Source organism: Ochotona curzoniae, unplaced genomic scaffold (assembly GCF_017591425.1).
Source record: "Ochotona curzoniae isolate NIBS_2020 unplaced genomic scaffold, NIBS_Ocur_1.0 scaffold_4505, whole genome shotgun sequence".
Classification (NCBI taxonomy): domain Eukaryota; kingdom Metazoa; phylum Chordata; class Mammalia; order Lagomorpha; family Ochotonidae; genus Ochotona; species Ochotona curzoniae.
In genome coordinates, this window is record NW_024467118.1 from 3,302,421 (window position 1) to 3,325,827 (window position 23,407).

The 23,407-nt window shown below is 53.2% G+C and overlaps 1 protein-coding gene across 2 annotated transcripts; it reads left to right on the forward strand.

The window, feature by feature from the left end:
• Positions 1-109: 109 nt before the first annotated feature.
• Positions 110-15,294, forward strand: LYAR (Ly1 antibody reactive). 2 transcript variants are annotated; one of them, XM_040966144.1, is made up of 9 exons: positions 110-197; positions 4,539-4,713; positions 6,316-6,430; positions 9,987-10,094; positions 10,183-10,266; positions 12,594-13,014; positions 13,183-13,269; positions 13,938-14,023; positions 14,969-15,294. In XM_040966144.1, exons 2-9 carry the CDS (start codon positions 4,592-4,594, stop codon positions 15,101-15,103), a joined length of 1,158 nt encoding a protein of 385 aa, XP_040822078.1. In that variant the 5' UTR covers positions 110-197; positions 4,539-4,591; the 3' UTR covers positions 15,104-15,294. The 2 variants fall into 2 exon arrangements, with proteins under 2 accessions (XP_040822078.1, XP_040822079.1); XM_040966145.1 differs by having other exon boundaries at positions 12,597-13,014.
• Positions 15,295-23,407: the final 8,113 nt, after the last annotated feature.

A 23,407-nucleotide genomic window follows, 5' to 3' on the forward strand; every position in this document is an offset into this window, starting at 1 on the left:
AACGCCCCCTCGGCGCCCCGAGCCCGCCTGCCGGCTTCCGGCGACGCCGCTTCCGCCGAGGGCGTGGTGGCGGCGCGCAGGCGCGCGGGGCGGCTCCTCGGTGCCCGGGCGCGGGGCGGCTGCGGAGCAGGTGGCGGGCCGAGGCGCCACGTGCTGCCGGCGGCCGGTGGAAACGGTTGGCAGGCGCTGGCCGAGAGGTGAGGGACGGAGACCCCGAGGTCCGACCTGGGAGGGCAGGGCTCAGAGAGAGAGCGAGCGAGCAGAGGGCCGGGGCGGCGGCGCCGGTGCCTGCGCCCTCAGTGCCCCCGGGCCCGGCCGCTCCGAGCGAGGGAGCCGTCCAGGCCGGACTAATTCGCGCCCTGCGGAGGTGGCCCGAGCCCCAGCCGCGCGTCCCAACAGCTCGTGGATGTTCTCTGCTTCTTAAGGCTCTCAGAACCCCGCTCCCAGAGAGGCGGCCTTCGGGGCGCAGTGGGGGTCCAGGAGACCAGGTTACCATGGCCGACTGGGGATGCAAACAGCAACTTACCCTCTTCGGGTTTCCTCGCGAGGGGCACGGCCATGCAAAAGCTGAATTGAGGAAGGGGTGCTATGGTGAGGACCCCTGTGACGGTCAGGCCTTGGCATGCGGCAGGTGCACGGAGAGTACAGCCTTTATGTCCCAGGAGAGGGGGTAGGAGGAGTGAAGTGGAGGTGTGAGTGTTTGGCAAGACTGGCTTTTCTGCAGAGAGCGTCCACTGTGGCCCAGACCGCCCTGTACCTGGCACAGTGCTGCGGCAGGCAGCCCGCCTGCACCTCGCCGTGCTCGTGGCCCAGTCCGGTGGGCCTGAACCATTGGTTTAACAGACAGGAGAACTTGATGCTTAAAAGGGGAGGTGGCCTGGGGTTGCCAGCCTGGGCCCCAGGTGGGCTGTTTTGGTAATGTGAGAGTGGGGCGCGAGCAGGATAGTAAAAGTGATTTGTTGTTGAGATTTATATTAGAAAGATGATTTTTTTAAAGGAAAATGAAAAATGCAGAAATGCACAAAGAGGAAAGTACAAAATAAAGCCCCCAAGTCCCAGGCCCAGAACCCCAACTTCAGGATGCGTTATCTGAGCCGGGTGCCAGTGGGGCAGGGAGGGTGTGGGTGTGTGAAGACGGGCAAGTCGTATTTGGGAGGATTGGGTGTGGTCATCTTGATGTCCACAGGAGTCAGTCACTGGGTGCCTTTGTCCCCATGGGTAGGAGTGAGGCTTTGACGTGGGCTGATGCTTTGAGACACGTGTTGGACCCATCCTACAGTTTGTGATAAGGTATTTTGCACCTGTCCATCTTGGCTCAGGCCCTCTGCCCCAGTCGCAGCCCTAAAGACTTGGCCATGTTGTTTTTGAGAGAAGGCATGGTGGCTGGTCCTCGGGTTTGTTGTCTGCTGCCCTTCAGTTCAGCGTCTGTCCTGCAGTCATATACACGGGCTTGGAGGGCTGAGATGTGTGTTAAGTGGAAAGCTGTGTTATAAAACCCATCATTTTTCTTTTTCTTGTTTATGAGAGCGGTGGCCAAGCGGATGGCCAGGATGTGATAGCCCACGACCACGGCAGGGAAGAGCTTGCAGCTGTCACCCAGCCTAGCACACCACCTCCTGCGCCATGAGGGGTTCTGTCCTGAGTGTTGAGTGCATGACTGAGTGTGGGATGGCTTTGTAGGGGCTCATGGCCACGCGTCTCAGCATTCGGGAGATGGGGCGGTGGGGAGTGCAGAAGTGCACTCTGAGCACCTGGTCAGCTTCTAGCCGAGCCCCAGGGCTCTGGAGAGCACAGCCCTGGGTCCAAACCACTGCTGGGTGGTGCCTGCGGCAGCTGGCGTGTGCAGCCAGCGGAGCCCTGCTCTGTTTGCCCCTTCCTGAGCTCTCCTTTTTAGAAGGGAGAACATGCTTACAGTGGCTGCAGGGAGAGAAGGGGGGACCCTGGTTTAGGACTGGCCAGTCCTGTTGAGGACGGGGTGACTGGAAGTTGCAGTGTATCCTGAATCTGGTGGGTAGCATGTCGTGTGCAGCTGACAGGAATGGCTTCAGGTTTCAGTCAGTGTGACAGACTTGCCAGACCTGCACTGGGTCAGCTCAGGTGTTTCTGCCTCCTGGTGGAATCTAACAGCAGACCTGTTTGTTTTCAGCAATCCCTGCTGTGTTGGGTCGGCACAGTAAGTTAAACCTTTCTGCTTCTGAAATCAGAAGACACATACAGACTTGGGACGCCCTGTCCGCCAGGCAGCTGGGCTGGGTCTGGAGGTTTGCTCGAAGATGGGAGCTTGCTGTCTGTGTGGCCGTGCAAGTGTTTACTGCATAGCTACCTGGTGCTTTTCCCCAGGGACTGGATCCAGTGGGAGGCAGAGCCTGGGGAGTGTGGGGGCTAGAGTTGAGATGCTCGGTGGTCCTGGGTGAGGGAGAGCTCAGCTCCCTCAGGACCTCCTCCCCTTAGGCAGGCGGGAGCCCGGCTTTTTCTCTTGGTGTTGCGTGTGAAAGTCTTGCAGAGAACACTGGGAGACCAAGCTCTCATTTCCTGGGGAGTCTGCCCATTTTATCTTGCAGACCTCAAAGACCCGGTTAAAGGGGGTCTTTGTGCTGGACTTCTGATCTCCTGAATTGATGTTGACACGGTGTGACCTGTCTCCTGAGGGATGACATGTCCAGCACAGATGCCCTGAGTGTGTCTTTCCTGTCTGACCCGCCCTGCCAGGTCGGGGGGGGGGGGCGGGTCCTCGCTCCTCCGAGATTCAGAGCTGTCTCCGACAGCCAAGGCTGGGAAGTGCTAGACCACCTGTGCCTTTGAGGGGACGTGTTTTGTCCTTGTCTCACAGGGACGAGACAGCTTGTTGAGCAGCCAGTTGCTTTGCGCAGTGGCTTGGCCTGGTACAGATACCAGCGGACTGCTTCCTGCTGTCAGCCTGCCCACCTGCCTGTGTGAGGTAGAGCGGCTGCTCTTGTTGACTGACCTGTGGAGCTGTGACCGCGTGGTGCAGGACACTGGCCTGCAAGGGGAGCTGGATGGGAACTTGTGACATGCCCATGTTTGTACCGATCGCACGGCCTCACAGCTTCGCAGCATGTCCTGGGGTGGCCAGACTGCTTTGCAGGGAGGCCATAGGTGGCCACATACCCTGCCTCTCTCCATTCTGATTGGTGACACCAGGACACCAGCTGATAAACTGTCGTCTGGCAGTGCCCCACAGGGGCCTCCACGGAGACTGACCAGGCCTTTTGTACATTTCCATTCAGGGCTGAGTGGCTGTGAACAGTCCTGGTACTGCTTGGGCGGGACCTTGCCAGCGGTGACCCAGAGCATGTCCGGGGTGGGAAGTGGTGCTCATGCGTGCGATATTGTGAGAGTCACGGGCCCCTGGGCGTCGGGTGACCCTGAAGCATGCAAACTGAGTCATGGAGTAGCCCTCTTAGAATCTAGCAGTGAGGTTGGGGAGCAATGGAAACTTACTCTTAGCCTCTGTAACACTTAGAACACGACAGCATCTTCATGAGGTTTTTTCTTAGGATTTCTTTAGTTTGAAAGCAGGGTCAGTGAGAGTGTGTGTGATCTTGCATTCGCTGGTTCACTCCCCTGTGACCTCGGCAGCCAGAGCTTCACTGGGGTCTCCCACGTAGGCGGCAGAGGCCTGAGCGCTTGGGCTGTCTTCCACTGCTGTCCTTAGGTCATGGAGCAGTCAGGACGTGAGCCAGTACCCATATGGGGTGCTGGTGACTTTACCCATGACGCTGCAAACACCAGCCACTCCCTGAGGTTTTGATGTTGAGTGTGTGTGTGCGCGCACGCGCAGACACAGTGGATGCGGGCAGTGCTGGGGAGAGCAGGGTTTGTGGCTGCCTGCAGTAACTTGGCACCTGCTGGCTTGGGATGCCTGTTTGGGATCCCGAGCCTTTGAGCAGACAGCAGGCTGTGCTCCCCATCCACAGATGTTGGCACCTGTGTGTGTACAGTGTTGTCATTTGGAATGCCCTCCGTGTCTGTGCAAGCTGCCTGTCCTCCCACTTGGTACCCCTGCCTCCATTCTCTGAGAACTGGGCCCGTGAAATGCTGGCAGTACATGTGGGGAGTAGAGGGTTCATTCTGGACCCCTACTCTTACACACCCACGGGAGAAAGCACACACATGGACTCACCATTAATGGAACAGAAAGCTCCACCGTTTATAGCTCCTGAAGCCTCTCTGCAGCCAGTCTGCTGCTGTGTGGTCCTGGGCTGGTTGGTTCACCTCTGCCTCAGGTGCCTCGGGTGTTGGGCAGCAGTGCCCTTGCCGGGTACGCTGAGGAGTCACAGATTCACCCCTGCGGAGCTGCCGGAGTGTCCTGCACGTGCCAGTGTGCAGCCCAGAGCCTGTCAGGGTCGTGATGGACAATCGTTTCACCACAGAGGGAAACGGCTCTCATCTGTCATGCTTCTGTTATTTCCAAGTATTTTCATATGAAATTATGGTCACAAAGTTCTCTATGAATCATGTTTTGGAAATGGAAGTTTCAGCTCACAGTAAGCAAATTTTTTTCCTTTTTATTTTAGTGGAAGATTCACAACCTGTCTTGGACAGAAGCTGTTTTAATCATTAACTGAAAATGGTGTTTTTTACTTGCAACGCGTGTGGTGAATCAGTGAAAAAGATACAAGTGGAAAAGCATGTATCTGTGTGCAGAAACTGTGAATGCCTTTCTTGTATTGACTGCGGGAAAGACTTCTGGTAAGTTCCGCGCACTTCACCGAGAACCATGGTGACGTTCCAGCCCAGTTCTGGGAGCCATGCCACCCAGAGCCTGGAAAGTCCAGGCAAATTGCAGGGCCCTTTGCTTCAAAGTGGAGGATCCTGTAGAAGGGGCCCTGGGACGTTGTGGTACACGGGTTGGACTGTTGCTTGGGCTGCCTGCATCCCTTAGGGGCATGCCTAGGGCTAGGTCCACCTCACCTCTGATACAGCTTCCTGCTAATGCGTCTATAAGGCAGTGGGTGATGGCCCAAGTATGTGAGCCCCTGCCTCCCGTGAAGGAGGCCTCGATGGATTTGCCATTCATGGCACAGGTCCTCATCTTGTCAACACCATTTCAGACTCTAGGGGCCAGTGGTGGCTGAGGCTTCAGGGTTCTGGAGCAGCTCTGCAGCCAGGGCCTTGCGTGCCTGTGCTGCTGGCGAGGTGGGCTTGTGAGCCGGGAAGCTAGCGTGCACACTCATCATGGCCACCTAGCAACCAAGAAGGCTGGGTCCTGCGTGGGAAACCGGAGGTTGAAGTCAGACCCCTCTTGGCCGCCAAGTCCTTGGGGAGACAATTCCTCGGAGGAGCTCTCTGGGAGGGCTGGGGCGACAGGGTCAGGAGGGTGGACGCTTGCAGAGAGCCAGCCTCCTGAGCTCATGCCGCCCCCGTCGGTGTGGCCTTCGGCTGAGATGCTGTGTGTGGCCGCACCTGCCCCATCAGCCTCTGCTGGGTGCTGGCTGTTTGCCACGAGCAGGTTTGAATGGCATTCCAGAGCAGTGATTTTTGTGTTCTGAAGGTGCTGAACTTTTTGTCCAGGCTTAATCCTTGGTGTCTAAAGTACATGAAAATCTGATTGTTTCTGACCTGGGAACGCGGCCATTAGCCTTGTCCCCAGTGTTTCCCTGAGGGACCCTGAGAACTTACAAAGCTTGCATGGGAGCTGTCCCCTGTAAGAGAGAAAGAGATGTCTTCTATCTGCTGGCTCATTTGCCAGCCGGCCACAGCAGCCTGCTCTGGCCAGACTGATGTCTCCCACGTGGACGGCAGAGGCCCAGATAATGGGATTGTCTTCCACTGTGCTCTCAGGTTTATCAGTAGGGGAGCTGGCTACTTGAGTCCAGACTGGCACTAAGCTGTCACATGCCAGGTCTAACTTAGGGCAGTGCCATGCTGGCCACTGGCATTAATGGAAGAGTCTAGAGGAGGGAAATGGGCTGTGACCAGGATACCAGGGTGCCAGTGCTATGACAGCTGTGAGCAAGTACAGAGTAAAGTGTGGCACTGGCATCTCATGTGAGCGCCTATACATGTCCGGGCTGCTCCACTTCCCATCCAACTCCCTGCGTATGACCTGGGGAAGCAGTCGAGGGTGGCCCAGAGCCTTGGGACCTTGCACCCTCGCGGGAGGCCCGAGGAAGCTCCTGGCTTCGGATAGGTTCATCTCCGGCCGTTGCGGTCACTGGGGAGTGAACCAGCAGATGGACAGATGTTTCTCCCTGTCTCTACTCTCAAGAAAAAGGCATGAGCAGCAGCTGGCATTAGACAGGCCTCCCACGTGCCACCTCGCTGATGGCCAGACTTCTGATCATGTTACAGGGGCAATGACTACAAAAACCATGTGAAGTGTGTGAGTGAAGACCAGAAGTATGGTGGCAAAGGCTACGAAGGTAAAACGCACAAAGGTGACGTGAAACAGCAGGCATGGATTCAGGTAACGTGGGCCTCATTCACCCAACACCTGCTTCCTCGGAAGCCCGGCAAGCCACAAGATAGCACATCTTCAGGCAGACTGAAGGTGAACTAAACACATCAGAGAGATCTTTTCGGCAGTCACTGAGCGCAGTGTGCTGTTTTAGTCCACACATTTTGCAGATTCTTTGCCAAAAGACATGAGAATTCTCACAGGCTTCCCTGAACAGCGCTGTCCTTGGCTTCCGGAGGTGACACCGCTTGTTTAGCTCAGACGATGTCACTTGGCACGTGCGTCAGGCACGGCAGAGGCATTTCTTAAACGTGGACTGGAGTGTGGACTAGAACACTCAGCTTTATCTGGTTGTTCTATTGGATGACACGTGTGCCTGGGAACTGTGAGCATGGATTGGCTCAGCGGGTTGGCATCTCCTAGGAGAACGGGACTGCGATTCACAGAGGGTGTGCAGAGTGTGCCCATTGCAGCCTGAGGAGCCAGGGAGATCCCTTTTTTATTCCAACCTCAGGATAGTTTTAAACTTGGAAAACAAATTTTGAAGTAGTACAAAGAGTTCCCACATAGCTCATGTCATTACTTCTTAATCGGTAAGGTATGTTAGTCACAGTCTGTAGACAAATCCTGTGTCCTGACTGTACTGTTCAGTCTGTGGGTGTGCCCTCCGTGTCCAGCCCCCAGGAAGCAGACGAGGTCCCTGGGCACTTGGGGGTGGGAGTTCTGTCGCACTGTCAGCACTCAGATGAACTCATCTGAAGTGGATGGGCACACAGTGGGGCCCAGTGGGGCCAGCCCTTCTTTGTGAAGGCAGTAGAAGCCTGTGGGTGTGCAGTATTTACCCACGGGCCCTTTCTAGGCAAGGTTGGCTGAAGTTTCCAGGTCCGGCACCCACAGTCCAATCCTTGCATCATCAGTTAAGCAGTCGGAGTCTTCCTCACTCCAGTCGACAGCCCCAGGAGGGTGGAGTACAGGTGATGGAGAACCACCTGGGCTCCTGGGTGACCCCTGTGGTGTCGCAGCCTTGGGGTTCTCCCCAGTGCGGGACTGCGGCAGGCTTCCTGTCAGTAGAGTGGCTGTTCTCAGGCTGCACGTGGGCCTGGGGGTGCAGATGTTTGATCCTGGGAGAAGAACCTTTCTTCCTCCCTGCCCCTCAGTGCAGCAACTGGTTCACTTCCAGGCCACCCCAAGTCACTCACAACTGCCAAGAAGTACAAGTGACCCAGCATCAATTGATAAATGAATGGAGAAATGAGATGGTACACACCAATAGGCCCTGGGATATTACTCAGCTGTGACAGGAAGGGATTCTTGCATGCATGCGAGTGGCAGGGACGCACGCTCTTGTCCTGTCCTCGGCTGTCTGCGAGGGACAGGAAGCAGCATCAGAAGGAGAGGCAAGCACTCTGATTCAGTGGGGTGTCCCAGCAGCCGCCCCGTCCCTGGTGCCACGGCACCTGCCCTGTTGGCCACTTTTCTGGCTGGGCTGGTTTTGTTGTTGTTGCATCATAGGAGTTCTTTTTGTTTGTAACATTAATTCTGTGTCATACAAGATTTGCACACATTTTCTCTATTCTGTGAGTTGCCATTTCATGGTACTAATAATGTCCTTTGAGTCATAGAAGTTTTAATTTTTTCTATAATTCACTTTATTTTGTTATCTGTGTTTTTGGTGTTATATCCTAGGAATCGCTGGCCAGTCCAGTGTCCCGGAGCGTCTCCCCATGCTTGCTTGCCTTTTTTTAATTTCTCCCCTATGCTTTCTTCTAAGACTTTGTCATCTGACCCCTCAGATTTAGGTCTTTGATCCATTTGAGTTCATCTTTGTACATAGAGTAGACTCACAGTTTCATTCTTTGACTTCTGAATACTCAATTTTCCCAGCACTATTGGTGGAAAAGACTGTCCTTTTCTCTATTTCAAAGAGCAACACAGAGAGGGAGAGTTCATTTTTCAGTTTGCTCGTTGATTCCCTAAAAGCCCCTACAGGAACTCCATTGTGATTCTCTTGCATGAGTGCTGGGGACCCACCTACTTGGGTCACTTTTTTCCCTAAAGATTTATTTTTATTGCAAAGTCAGATATACAGAGAGGAAGATCTTCCATTCATTGATTCATTCCTCAAGTGACCGCAAAGGCCCGTGCTGCCCCGATCCAAAGCCAGGAGCCAGGAACTTTCTCCTGGTCTCCCACATGGGTGTAGGAACCCAAGACTTTGGGCCGTCCTCGACTGCTTTCCCAGGCCACGAGCAGGGAGCTGGATGGAAGTGGAGCTGCTGGCATTAGAACGGGCGCCCAGATGAGATCCTGGAGTGTTCAAGGTGAGGACTTTAGTCACTAGGCCATGCCGCCAGGCCTTTGGGTCACTTTTTGCTGTCTTCTCAAGAGCGTTAGCAGGGAGCTAGATGAGAGCCCGAGCAGCCAGGACTCGATGCTGAGCTCGGATCCAAGAGAGTGGATGTGTTTTTTGGCGGTTTAGCCTGTCCTTTTCCGTTAGTGACCATACATGCAAGTGTTCATCGTGGGCTCTCTGTTCTGTTGTGCTTGATTATTGTACTTGGCAGTAAGTTTTGAAACCAGGAAGTCTAAGCTCACCGTCTCTGTTCCTTTGCAATGTTGTCTTGGCTGCTCAGCATCCTTGTAAATGGCACGAGAGTTCTGGGGTGGAGCTGCTGCTTCTGTCCTCCCAGCTGTATACATTAAGTTCCAGTCTGTGACATGGATGTCTACTTGTTAGTGTCTTTGATTTCTTTCAGCATGGTTTTGCAATTTTCATACAAATCTTACATTTATTCCTAATTGTTCTATTATTTTTGCTGCTCTTGTAAATGGAGTTCCTTTCTTGTTTCTTTTTAAAATCCATTAGTGTGTGGAAATGCATTGATGACTTTTGAGTGCTGCAGCTTTGTGTGTTGGCTCTGATGGGGATTTAGTGGACTCTTTGGGGTTTGCTGTGCCGACAGCATATTCCTTCGCAGAAATTGTCTGAAGCAGATCATCTTACTGACTTCACTGTTCCCACTTGAGATGCTTTTAATGTCTTCCTGCCGTCCTGCTCTGACCAACTCCCTCATGGGTTGAAGAGAAGTTAATGCTTTTACCTTTAGGGTCGATACACCTGGGGAATCTGGGTCTAAGTTAACATTTTGCTTGCGGGCCAGCAGCATGGCTTAGCAGCTAAAGTCCTCGCCTTGAACACACCGGGATCCCATATGGGCGCCCGTTCTAATCCCGGCAACTCCTCTTCCCATCCAGCTCCCTGCTTGTGGCCTGGGAAAGCAGTCGAGGACGGCCCAAAGCCTTGGGACCCTGTACCCATGTGGGAGACTCAGAGGAAGATCCTGGCCCCTGGCTTCGGACTGTCTCAGTTCTGGTCATTACAGCCACTTGAGGAATGAATCAATGAATGAAAGATCTTCCTCTCTGTCTCTCCTCCTCTCTGTATATCTGACTTTCCAATAAATAAATAAATCTTCTTTTTTAAAGAAATAACATTTTGCTTGCTTTTTATGAAACTTCTATGTTGGTTGCTGATTGCTTTTGTTTTATTTTCCTTTTCTTGTAGAAAATTAATGAATTAATTAAGAAGCCCAATGTCAGTCCCAAAGTGAAAGAGCTTTTAGAGCAGATTAGCACATTTGACAACGTCCCCAGGAAAAAGGCAAAATTCCAGGTAAGGAGCTGGCCGTGCGCGTGGCCCGTCTGGGACCACGGCGGGGTCTCTGCATGTATGCATGGCTCTCTCTTCCTTTCTCGTGCAGAACTGGATGAAGAACAGTTTGAAGATTCACAATGAGTCTGTCCTGGAGCAGGTGTGGAATATCTTTTCTGAAGCCTCAAGCAACGTAAGTGGAATTTGATTTTCAGTCTGTGGTGTAACTCATCATAATGGAATGGGAATGTCTCACTTGTGTTCAAGCGCCTGTGCCTTCCTTCACGGGGAGGAGTAAACTGAGTGCCCTGCAGGGAAGGTGTGCTTGGTGTGTAGAGAGAGTTGTTGCTGGTGGTGCCAGCCAACGTACGGTTAGCCTGGAAAGCCAGCCCCAGGCATTGGGGAAGGGCAGGCACTGCACTATTCAGCAGACCTGGTCCATGTCCCTGCCATGCTGTGTGCCACACGTGGGTGTGGGCACGCCATCTAGCCTCTTCATGCCAGTTTCCTTATCTACAAAAACATGGACAGTGATCATTCACCTCCTCGTGCTCCCTGGGGACCTGGCCTGTCCTGGGCCCTGGAGAAAAACACAGCATGCCCAGGGAGTGGCTGTGGTGCCGCACATGAGCAGTCATGCAAGGGGATGGGCCACTAGGGAGATGATGGCCTAGGGGCCACAGCGGCCACTTCCCGAGGGAGGGCAGAGGTCTGTGAGCATGCCCAGCATTTACTAGCTGCTAGGCCTACAGCACAATGTCTTTGTGGCAAAGAGAATACATGTGTGGGGAAGCTTACAGGTTCACCCCACCCACAACCTCCCACCCCCACGCCCGTCTATTCAGTCGTGCTTTGCTCTTGTTTGCTGCTTAGTTCCTCTTTGGAAACTAAATCTGTAATTTGACAAAACAAGAGGATAGTTGTCTAAAGTTTATATTTAGACAGAGATACACAGAGAAAGATCTCCTTTCTGCTGGCTCACCCCCTAGTGGCCAGAGCTGAGCCAATCTGAAGTCAGGAGCCTCTTCTGGGTCTTCCATGTGGTACAGGGTCCCAGGCTTTGGGTTATCCTCCATTGCTTTCCCAGACCACAAGCTGGATGGACGGTGGCTCAGACAACACACAAACTGGTGCCCATCCGGGCTGCCAGGCAGGTGAAGAGTTAGCCAGTGAGCCATCATGCCAGCCCTGGCAGTGTATCCAAGTGTCTGTCTTGGTGCTGGTCTGTTTTCTGTTACTGAAATGGAATGCAGGAGACAGGCTACCTTTGTACACAAGAGAGACTGGCAGCCCTCACAGAGTGGCACAGCCCACACAGTGTGGCACAGGCTGTGGTGCGGGTCCTGCGGCAACACATGGGAGCATACACAGGACAGAGTTCACTTCTGCAGACAGGAAGCAGAGGAGACTGGGAGCCCGCATCCCCTCTGAGGGTGGTCCCTCAGGTCATCTAAGGACCTCCCACCAGGTAGGTGCCACCTCCAAAAGGGCTCCACACTGCTCACGTGGCCAGCAGGCTCTGTCAGATAGGACAAGGGCCGTGGAGAGGGTGGAGCAGAAAGCAGGTACTGGGTTGGGGAGAAGAGATGGGGTGCAGGACAGAGATGATAGCACTGCACCTTTGTGTCCTGTACCGGGGGCTGAGCTGCCGGTCTGGAGTCAGGCCAGGTGCAGGGGAGACCGAGGGCTCTGGCCCTGGAGGTTGTAGGAACACTTTGCTGAGGGATGCGAATGGCAGTCTCTTCCTAAGCTTCTGAATGCTGCCTCGGCCCAAACCTGGGAGCCCTCACTTCCAAGCCACCCCAAGACCCCAGAACTGTTCAGTGTCCGCTTCCTGGCACCACTCCTGAGTGCAATGGCTTGAGGCCTCATGCACCCTGGAAGCCCCTTCTGCCCTTGCTTGGTCCAGCTGGAGGACTGTGAGGACCTTGTGTTGTGTTGTCTGGTTGGTGCTGGATGGAACTGAGCTTGGACCCAGACCTGCACAGATGCACCCGTGCCTCGGGGCACCCAAAGCCACACTGCAGCTGCCACCGTTGGTGCCCTTCTTGTTTCCCTGGAGGTGGCAGGGCTCCTGGGGCAGTTTGGTACTTTGCTTTAGATTCTCTTCCAGGAAAGGAGCCCTGAGAGCATGGTATGAAAGGGACAGAGCTAGCGCTGTCTGTATAGGCTGCTAGTGCTGATTCTGCAGTTGAGGAAGCAGGTTCAGAGCAGGTCAGTAGCTAGCCAAGGTCTGCAGACACCCTGGGCGGCAGGTCCCAGCTATCTGCTCTTTCCTGGGAGGAAGGTGTGGGGCCTGCAGGCCTGCGTGTCTGACTCCAGTCTCAGACCCGGGAGTTGTGCCATTTTCCCATGGAAGAAAAATGTTCCCTGCAGAGAGGGCTGGGGTCTGGGAGTTTCGCCCGTTTCCTTGTCTCTGCCACTTTTTAGCTGTTATAAAATATGGTCAGTGTTGTGACCAGTTACGTTGACACAGCTAGACTGAGCATGTCACATTTCTTGCTTTTTGGCAAAAACAAGGAGCCAGCTGATAAGGGGCAAGTTCAGCCGCCACCCACCAAAGGGGTAAGTCCGCACGCAGAAACCCCTGCCCAGGTTCCAGCCTCTGACGCAAATGATGCTACAGTGAAGCAGGCAGAGGTGAAGAAGAATAAGAGAGAGAGGAAGGAGGAGCGACAGAAGAACAGAAAGAAAGAAAAGAAAGAGCTCAAACTGGAAAACCACCAAGAAAACGCCAAGGGCCGGAAGCTCAAGAAGTGCAGAAAGGAACCCGACACTGAACTTGAGGCCAACGGGGAGGAAACGCCCAAGGCCAATGGCTCGACCAGCAAGAGGACCAAGAAGATGAGCAAGGGAGAGGAGGCAGCGGACAGGGGAGAGGGTGCCGGTGCAGAGGAGACAAAGTCAGCTGTGGGGAAAAGAAAACGGAAGCAGGAAGAAGGTATGTGGCCGGCTGACTGCAGCTGAGAGTCGGGGATGTGCAGGACCTGGCCTCAGCAGAGGGCATCAGGGCGGCTGTGGGAGTGACCTAACCACTGGCTTGTGCATGCGACCCGCCGGTGGGAGGCGTGCTCTGGGTAAATGCAGGCTGTCTTCTCTAAACACTTAGCCGAGACAGATTCCAAGAAGAAAAAGATGAAGCTGGCAGTGCGTGCCGAGGGTGGAGAACCGGAAGAGCCCGAGGCGCCTGCGCAAGGTGCGTGGCCTGCACTCGCCTGTCCTTCCCCGTTGTGGGGGCGAGGGCAGTGAACTGTGTCCCCAGACGAGGTATGGGAAGAGCAAACCCACGTTGGTGCTGGCAGGGTGGAGTTGGGGCAGCAGTCTGCCAGTGCCCCTTTGGGTCTGGCTGGGAAGTGCACACGTGTGTTAGCTTTGGCATTTAGGACACCTTCCAGGGCCTGTCCTCTCCCTGTCCCTGAGCCGCCCATGCCCACCTCTTGTCAGTTGGCTGGCTTGGAATGCTATGGCCACCCCGCTTTGCCCAAGAATTATCCAGTGTGCTGTCATGGATCCTCTTCCACACGGCCCATCACACAGGACTTCAGGCCTGAGGAGGCAGGTCCTCGTGTCCCTGTGTGCTCCCCACACCCCAGGGTTCTGCCCAGGCAGGAACAAGGCCGGGGAGGATCTGTGACCGTGGGAGTTGGGTGCTCAGCGCTCAGCCTGGGACCCTCCCGGGTGTGGGATGGATGCTTTCTCTGTGACGTGGATGAGGTCGCTGTCGGTGGCCAGCATCTGTAGGAGACGATGGTGCCCATTGCATCTCCTGCAGTGGCCTGGCCGTGGCCCTGGCACCGCAGGGATGCCTCTTGCTGCCCTTCTGCCCCGCCCCTCCTTAATCTCTACCTACCTGTTGCCATGTAGGTAAATTCAACTGGAAGGGGACTATTAAAGCAGTTCTGAAACAGGCTCCCGACAATGAAATCTCCATCAAAAAACTAAGGAAAAAGGTATGCCATGTGGTAGCTTTGGCAAATTTGCTTACCTTTAACACTGACTTGGGAGATGACCTCCCAGCCACTGGGTCAATGCCCAGATACCCATATAGCCCCAGACCCAGGGCCGAGGAGCCAGGCAGTGTCTCCAGTGGGAGGGACACAAATGCTAGAGCCCTCAGCTGCTGCCACCTGTGTTCCTGTAAGCAGGAAGCTGGGAATTGCGAGCAGAGCCTGGACTTGAACCCAGACCCTTCAGTGTGGAGGTGCAGGCATCCCAGGTGACTTCTGCATGTTGGGCCAAATGCCCCCCAGGAATAATTGGGTGCTTTGTTTTGTTTTTGTTTTTTTAAATGTGCTTATTTCTATTGGAAAGGCTTGTTTATGGAGAGGAGACAGAATTTCATTCGCTGGTTCACTCTCTAAATGGCCACAGTGGCCAGAGCTGAGCTGATCTGAAGTCAGGTGCCAGGATCCTGCTCTGGGTCTCCCATGTGGGTGCAGGGTCCCCAGCCCTTGAGCCATCTTGCTTTTCCAGGCCATAAGCAGGGAGCTGCATGGGGAGTGGAGTAGCCGGGACATGAACCAGCGCTCCGGGTTGCTGACCTTGGAGGCAGAGGATTAGCCAATTGAGCTGTGTTGTCAGCTCCTATTTTTTGTTTCTTCTACCTAAAACACTAGAAGAGTGTGTTTATGTCTCAGTGTTCAGGCTGACCCATTAGCCCCATGGGCTCCGTAGATAAAAACTGCACCAAACCCCTCCTGTAGCCTCAGCCGGGGCAGTGTCGAGAGTTTGGGTTTACCTCATTTTTGTTAGTGGTTGCTGTCCTAGAGTGGCAGTGTCTGTGGTCCTTTTTGTGGGTGTTGCACTGTGCGCTCAGTGCCGGCCTTGCCTTGCCCACTGGAGACCTAGGGGAACAGGACATGGACCGCTGTGTAACATCTCTTTTCCCCGTGAAGGTCCTAGCGCAGTATCACACAGTGACCGGTGACTGCCACAAGTCCGAAGAGGAGCTCGTGGTCATCTTTAACAAGAAGATCAGCAGGAACCCCACCTTCAGGGTACTGAAGGACAAGGTGAAGCTTCTGAAATGAACAGGCGGATGTGTGACACTGGAGCCCACTCTGTCCACGCCGCCCTCCACGGCTGTTTTTAGATGTGTAATGAATTCCAACAACTTAGATGTTGCTTTCTGAAACTGTATTTTTAAGTTAAGCAAAAAATATATATTTTTTTGGTAAAACTTTTATGAAAAAATAAAATATATTCTTGTCTAGACTTCTAAGTTTGTGGTGGCAAGACTGATGTTTAAATGCTTTTTCTGTGGTAAGCTGTTAAGAGAAGTGCAGTGACCAGTCAGAAAGTGACTCCCCCTTTGATCAGATGAAAAATGATGATTTTTAAGCATATCCAGTGAGTGTGTGTTTGAGTTCTGTGTGTCCTCGGTGGTGCTTACACTGTGTGTGCTGCAGTGTTTGGGTCGGGCCAGTCTCCCTTGGGGGTGGCTTCTCAAACATGGGCACCCATGCACGGTGTGGCCCATTCTGCTGCCGGCCAGATGCAGAGTTTGTTCTAGGATTACGGCTTGTGCCCAGGCAGCACTGGGAATCGGCACATCGGGACAGAGAATGCCCAGCTCTGCCAACCAAGGATAGGACTGGGCCGGAAGGCCATGGCGCACTGCGTCACCTCTTCTTGATGAGTTAGTGGTTATGCCCACCTGCCCCTTAGCGGCCAGTGCTCCTGGTTGGAAGTGTCCCTTCGTGCTTGTCCTTCGTACCTCTTCCTGTGGCTGGAAGCCAGACGGAGCCAGGGAGCAGGCGTGAGTAGGACTGAGGCCAGCACACTGACACCCTGCCTGGCCTGAGTGCTGGCTGAGGCTTGGGTTCAGTTCTCGCTGGGGGGAGTGCTGCCATGTGCTGTTGTCAGGGGTCACCACATCAGCATGAGTGGCATGTAGGCTGGACGTGGGTCCCAAACTTGTGCCTTGCTGCTCAGTTCCTGGAACCTCCCTTTTCTCTGGTGAATGGTGAGAGTAATAAACACTGCGAGTGAATGAACTCATCGCATTAGGACAGCACCCAGCAGAGTCTCTCTGCCACTCCATCTCTGCTGTTAGGGACTTGAGTCATGAGCAGCTTTATGCATTCCAGAGAACAAAGGGAAAAGTGGGAGAGGGAGGCTCGGCCTGGGGCCTGGAGCATGTGGCTGACTTGGGGACAGAACCCTGGGGCACAGCTGCTGCAGGAGCCCTGCCTCAGGTGCTGGGGACACACCCTCCACTCTGTCCCCTTCCCTCCCTCCCGCCCCACTCTGTGGGCAGGAGTCGGGCTATCCCGGGAACATGTGGTCGTATACCAGCCATGGCATCTGGAAACTGTTGTTTATGTTCATGTCAGGTTGTCTGTGTCCTTGTTACTGTGATGACTTCTAAGGCAAAATATGGCAGAAGTGACAACATTAAAATGTGTACCTGCTGCTGTGGTCAAGTCCTCCTTCCTGCCATTCTTGTCTCCCACGCAAGTGGGGCTGGCCATGATTCTGGTAAAGTATATCCCACAGGAACAGCAGGTGGCACCTCTCCGTACCCTCCAAGTCCAAGGTCAGCGAAGGGCACAGTGCTGTGAGTGGCTGGCAGAACATGCACTTGCCCCTGGGGGGTTGACCCACAGGTCATTTCCAAGGTCCTTGCTGGGAGGCCGCCCTCGCAGGCTCTGGCAGTTACCTGCCTGCTGTGAACTGTGGGAGCACACAGGAGCTAGAAGGGCACTTCAGACACAGCTGAAAGGGCATGTTACGGTTCCATGTGCATAAGGTGAGCATCAAAGTGGGGTTCTATTGTGTCTGCCTGATCTCGTGCTGCTCTGCTGGGGCTGGCACTCAGGGACCCCCAAACATGGCACCGCTGCCTTTTGCCACCCTGCCTTTCCTATCCTTGTGCATTGCTGTCTGCCGCTTTGCATGGTGCTGCTGAGCAGGGAACACTCGGTCTGTGTCCACCCAAGTGAAGTTGTGTGACTGCTGTGTGCTGGGCTCTCTCACATTAGGCACACTGGTGAAGCAGGGACCAGGGCTGCCCTGCACTCTGCACCTGGCCGTGACGGCCAGCAAGTCAGAAGCCTCCGAATGGCTGACAGCAGAGAGGAAGGTGTAGAAGAACGTGTGAAAACTGCCAAGATCTCCCCGGTTTCTTGTGGCATAGAGACAAGAACTCAGGGAGCCCAAAGCTTGTCTAGTGTGGGGCGGTGTTGACAGTTGAGGTGCAGAGTAGTTGCTCGCCTGCAGGGCTGGGCTGCCTTTGCCAGGCTCTCCCATCTGCTTTTCCTCACACGGTCACAGCTTGAGCTCACCAGGTCCCATTGACATGGACTCTGAGCCTGTAGTGACCTGTTTCTCGAAATGGATTTCTGGGAATGAAAAGAAGTCATCTTGGGTGTAGCCTGCTGTCATTTAGGAACTGCTTTAGCAGAATAAGGAAAGCTCTGACGAGTCATTAGCTTGGCCCAGCATCTTCCCAGAAGTGGCAGCTGCTGAAAGCTTGCCTGGGGTTTTTTGTTTTTAAAGGTTTATTTATATTTGAAAGGCCAATTTACAGAAAGAAAAAGATCTTCCATCGGCAGGTTCACTCCTCAAATGGCCATAGCAGCCCAGCTGATGTGATCCATAACCAGGAGCCAGAAGCTTCTTGCAGGTTTCCCACATGGGTGCCCTGGGCCTGAGCCAACCCTCACTATTTTTTCAGACCACAGCAGGGAGCTGGATCTTAGTGGAACAGTTGGGACACAAACTGGTGCCCACATGGGATGCAGTGCTGGCAGGTGGAAGATTAGCCTGTTGAGCCATCGTGCGCCCGCCCTCTGTGTTCTTGAGTCCCATCCTCACTGCTGCCACTCTTCTCGGAGATGAAGCTGCAGTATGGGCAGCATAGCACAGCGCTCTTCACAGTTCTGTCCCCAGCTGAAGGCAGCTGCCTGGGCAAGTGCTGCCCTGCTGGGAGAAAAGCGCCCAATAGCTGGTGAGCATCCTGGGCCTAAAGAATGCTAAACTGGTGTTAACTATACCAGTGTGTGTTCCAGTGTAGTTGCTGGTTGCTGCTACTGCTCTTTTTTTTTTTTTTTTTTTTTTAAGGTAAGGGGAAAATGGGAAATGCTAGGCTGGAACTGGTATGGGTTTGGAGCTCGGGCCTGGATGATGTGGGCAGCGGGGACTGTGACCACCAAGTCCAACATCACGTTCCCTGCGATCAGTGCCCTCATCTCAGAATGCAGAGCCTGATCGGCAAGGAGCTGCTCAGGAATAAGAGGAATAACTGGAATAAGAGGCTGATGCAGTGACCTTGGGCCAGCACTCTATGGCTTAATATTCTACATGTTCCATGTGGAGCTCACCGATTTGGGTATGGAATTGAATGCTGACAGTTGCCACTGTGCAGGCCCACCATTTTTGGGGGAGCCTGTATAGTTCTCACGTCTGGTTGTCTTATTCAACCCGGAATGCAGCAAAGCTGGTGGCGTTCAAAAGCATAGCAGCGGCAGTGACAGCCTGACCAGCTCCCCTGGAAGAGGCACTGGGAGGACATTGAGCCGCTGTTGCAGGACAGCAGCATCTGCGAGCCCTCTTCTGAGGAGCCTGGCAGTGCACTGAGTTGTGACCTCAGCAGGAATGCCCGCCTCGGAGGGCCATGGGGAGCTGCACTTGGCGGCTACGTGGTGCAGGAGGGGAGATGTTAAGTGGTTATTTACAACCTACTTGGCATGTGAGTCAATGGTCTCCGTATTCCGGCCACTTGGTCCATGACACAGAACTGGACTTGAATTTGAGCTTTGTATCCTACCAGCCAAGGGTGGGTCATTCCACTTCTCCAAGCCTCAGGGGTTTATGTCTCAGAACTAGCTCTCTAGAGTCTATAGAAGAGAATGAAAATACTGTACCCAAAGTGCCTGGCACACACATAATTTGTGTCTGAAAATGTCAAAAATTAAATTACTTGAAGCACATACATCACAGTGTCTACCACTGACTGTGGGCCGCTGGCCTGTGAGAAGCACTGGCACCTCCTTTCTTCCTGTATGAAGCTCCCCAAATGACTGTAGTGAAGAATGGGGACCATGGACATCACCACAGCCAGCCCCCAACTCCCAACCCCCACTGTGGTGCATTTTCCAGGACTAAGGCAGCCATACAACTGCCCAACAATTCCATATAATGTCTTCATGTGAACTGTGTGTTGCAGTATAACATACATTGTGAAGTGTATGAACCTAAATGTGCTGCTCAAGAGGTTTTCTAAAGTGCTCAGCCCTGTGCCACTGACCTAGCCTAGCCTGAGTCTGCATGGATTGGTTTCGCCTGGCTTTGAGCTTGATGTAAACAGATTCAAATTGCAAGGTTTCCTTGTGTGTCTGGCTTTTCTGAGAGGGCTGGCCACGATGCTTAGTAGCTGTTTATGCCCTTCCTTGCTGTAAAGTAGTTCTTCACTCTGCAATGAAGCGTTTGGCTGAGCTTCCAAGGAGATGGGTGTTGTCCACACTCCTCCCTGGTGCACACACATCACAGGGTGCGCTTCAGCCATCATAGATTTGGCCACCCCATTCCCAGAGTACATTGCCAACCCTAGTTATTTAGGTATTTGAGATTTTCTACCTAAAAATGCATTGTTCCAATTTTGTTCCCTGTCTGTATGGCCTCCAGTGGCTGTTATTCAGTGCTGCCAAGCATAGTCAGTATGTCAGTGTGTTTTTGTGTGTGTGTGTCGGGGGATGGTTATAGATTATAGAAAAGGCTATCTGGTTTCCTCTACAGCAGGGAGAGGTCCCTGCCTGTAGAATTCACCTGCTCACATCCTCCACCCCTGCCCTCATCACGTCTGTTGTTGGGGTGGAGCTGTCCCTCTGCTTGGCTTAGCTAGGAGACAGCAAGGATGGCTGAGAACACAGCCTCCAGCTGGTGAAAAGACAGGTGTCTTTGTGTTCCTTGGAGTGCAATTTTGACCTTGCTTTGGTTATCGTGGGATCCGGGATGGCTTTCATTCATTTCCTGTGATGCAAGGGATTAAACTGTCCCTGGGGTGGCTTACATTGTAATTACAGAGTAAATACATATGTTTAGAGGGCAGACATCGCTGAGGAGGTCAGGTTATTGTTGGGCCACAGAGCGTGTATTGTGAGCTTGCAGAAATACTACCTTGGCCGCGCCCACTCTTCCCAGTGACCGCAGGCTGACTTCGGTGGGGCTCAGAGGCCAACCATATATTAGATTTCTCCAGTGCAGATTAAAGGGAGGTAAAGATTCAGTCCCACAGTTTTGGGGGTTGGGTTGGTATCCAGCTAGACTCAGGATACTAAGGGTAATGTCATATGCAACAGAGACACATTACACAGCTAAGCTCTCTTGTAAGTTCCAGAAATAAACTTGTTAAGCTCTCTGCTGCTGCAAACTTCTAGATGCTCTGGGTGCTGTCAGGAACTCACACGGCACTCCATGATCTGTCACTGCAGCTCATCCCCCTTTCGGGATGTCTGCCTGGCACTGCCAGTCTTGAAGGGTTGGTGTTTTCTGCTCCTTGTTTTTCCTTTTATAATAAATTCATTTTATTTTTGATGATGTTTACATAGTTGAAGGGGATGCATGCCCGTGTGGACCACCGATTTGGGTGGGGAGGGTTGGAGAATGGAGGAAAGTGGATGAGGCAACTGCCTCCAATTTATTCCTCTGTCTGGGAAAAGTGGGGAGAGAAGGGGAGAGGGCTGCTCCCAGCAGCTCAACTGCATCAGTACCTGGGAATGGGGGACAGCTACCTGATATCCCAGGGTCCCCAATGCGCAGCGTGTTCTGAGGTACTATTTAAGCTGTTTTGATAGTTCTGAGATGCTGTTGGTTTCATTGCTCTAAAGAGGGTTGAGGAAATCCTTCCAAGATCCTTTGGCTGGCGTAGTCTACTTCAGAGTCTCTGTTCACCCAGATACTCGCTGACAGAGCTTGTCCAGGAGAGCTGTCCAATTTGTTCTGCCCTTCATAGTGCTAGACGTCCTCTGCAGGCCTCAGTGCCCCACATGAGCATCTGGGCATGCCATCCAATGCACAGGCCTCAGCAACCATGGAGACCCAATTATGACACATGCACTCTATTGTCAGACCTCAGATCCTGTGATTTTCCTTGTGGTTGGAATTCTGAGTTCAGTAATCCACTTGGGGGTCCCCCAAAGAAATCTTGCCAGAGATGACCCCAACCAACCCCTCTCTGTGCTAGCCAGTATGGGGTCTTGCTCAGTCCACCACCCACATCAGCCTACACACACACTGGTAGTTGGAGTCACTGATCAGTTCTGTCCCCAGTCCCATCTCATACACAGACCAATGGATGCTGTGGTACAGCCTAACCCTGCCCACTACTACTCACCCTTTATGCACACCAGCAGGAACTGCAGCCTATTCAGAGTGACTCCCCCAAATCATCCCCTGGTCTGCCCCCCGCTTTGGTTGGTGTGAATGCCTGTATGTCTAGTAGTCTGATCAATGGAAGTCCCCCAGAAGTCTCTCCCCTCCTGTCATGTTTTCCCTCAGAAGCCCTCCCTCCCACACGTCTCCACACTCACTTCCCTGAGCAATCCACAGCCCCCATGCCCACAGAGCCCCAAGCCAGTCCTCCGGTGGTGCACCAAGCCAGCCCACCTAGGGCTCACGTACACTTGCTTGTGCATCCCCAGACCCTGTCTGCTGGCACGTTAGTACAGTTAACACAAATTTGGCAATAACCAGGCCAGGGATGCCCACCAGCTATTAGCTGCTTTTTCCCAGCAGTGTAACACTTGCCTGGGTTCAATGCAACCTAGGCAGTTACCCCACTGCTGGGGGTGTTTTCTGCCCCTTGTTTAACTCAAGGGTCAGCAGGTATCCTCAGAAGTGTGGGTTGGGATTGGGAGGGATCCTCAAAGAGAGTCCCCTTGACCGCCATGTGTGGGGAATCACTCTGGTGGCAACCTGTGACGTGTGGTTGGCAGGCAGGTGTACGTCTGCATGTTTGTGTGATTTTCAGTACATTCTGAGGAGCAGGCATCCGAAGCTTTAAGACAAATAACAGGCAAATTCTTACAGGTTTCAGTGCAATCCCCAGCTTGTAGCTATTGATTGCATTTTGAAACTGTTGTTGGCATTCCTTAGGCACGCGAGGCAGGGACAGATGAGAGATTTTTCAGACCTATCAATCCTGCTCACCGAGTGGGGATTTTCTGGTGCTCCTCAGGATTTGAGGACCTAACTTGGTTTCACAGAAGGGAAACAAATGCTGTGATTAGGAATGTCTGCTCTTGGCATGGGGAGGGCAGATGGGGCAAACAGGATGCCACACAGAGTCAGGCCTTTCTCTCCAGGATCTGCACTTGTAGGTTGGTTCAACCATAAACATCCAGGGGAAAAATTGTAACTGTAATGAATATATACAGATTATTTTTTGGTCATCAATGTTTAAACGATATAGTGTAACAATGACCTATTTAGCATTTGCATTGTGCTAGATCCTATGGAGTAATGTCGAGACAGTTTAAAGTATGCAGGAGGAAGCGTCTAGGCTCTGTGCAAAGATGCCATTGTCTATGAGGGACTTGGTGGGTGGGGCTGGGAGGTGCAGGATCCAGGAGCCAATGTCCCTCAGATACCAAAGGATGACTGTATTCATGCATGAGCTTTTTGTCACTATAGTTAAAATACTTGGGTGCTACCAGGAAGCTAGGGGTTCAGTTGGGCTCATGGTTTTGGGAACTTGCAGGCTCACATCAGGAAGCCCCGCTGGTTCAGGCATCTGGTAAGGCTAGGGGATGACTTGAAGGATGAGCACACAGTGAGTAGCACGCAGAGAAACTCAGGGAGCATGCTCTTCCTTCTCTCCCAAGCCACAGTGGCCCTCACAGAGGCTCCGCCCTGTCAGCCTCATCCAGTCTCCAGACACCATAATCCAATTAAGCCCTGTGCACACTGATTCCAGCACTGACAATACCCAAGCAACAGAGCAGCTGTCCCCAGAAACCCCCAACGGGGCCCCAGGGACAGAGCTCTTACCTGGGTCACAGTCAGCCTCCCGAGACCAAGTGGGACCACTGCAGGAACAACAGAGGGTTTTCCCAGAGGGAGGGATGCTGGACAGCTGTGTGTATATGTAGAAGGAAGACCAGTTAGCTGAGAGCAAGGACCAGAGTGAGAATGACACTTCCTGCTCCCTGCCCAGTATTTCAGAGGCTCTGGCAGGATACTAAGACATAGGTTTTGCCCTAAAACAACTAATAAAAGCACAGTCAAAGGAGTACTGCACTGACGCTTGCTAATCCCTGGAAGAGAACCATGGCCCATGGGCTAGGAAACACCCACTAAAAGGTGAGCAGGTGCTGGATCCTGAAGGCCTGTGA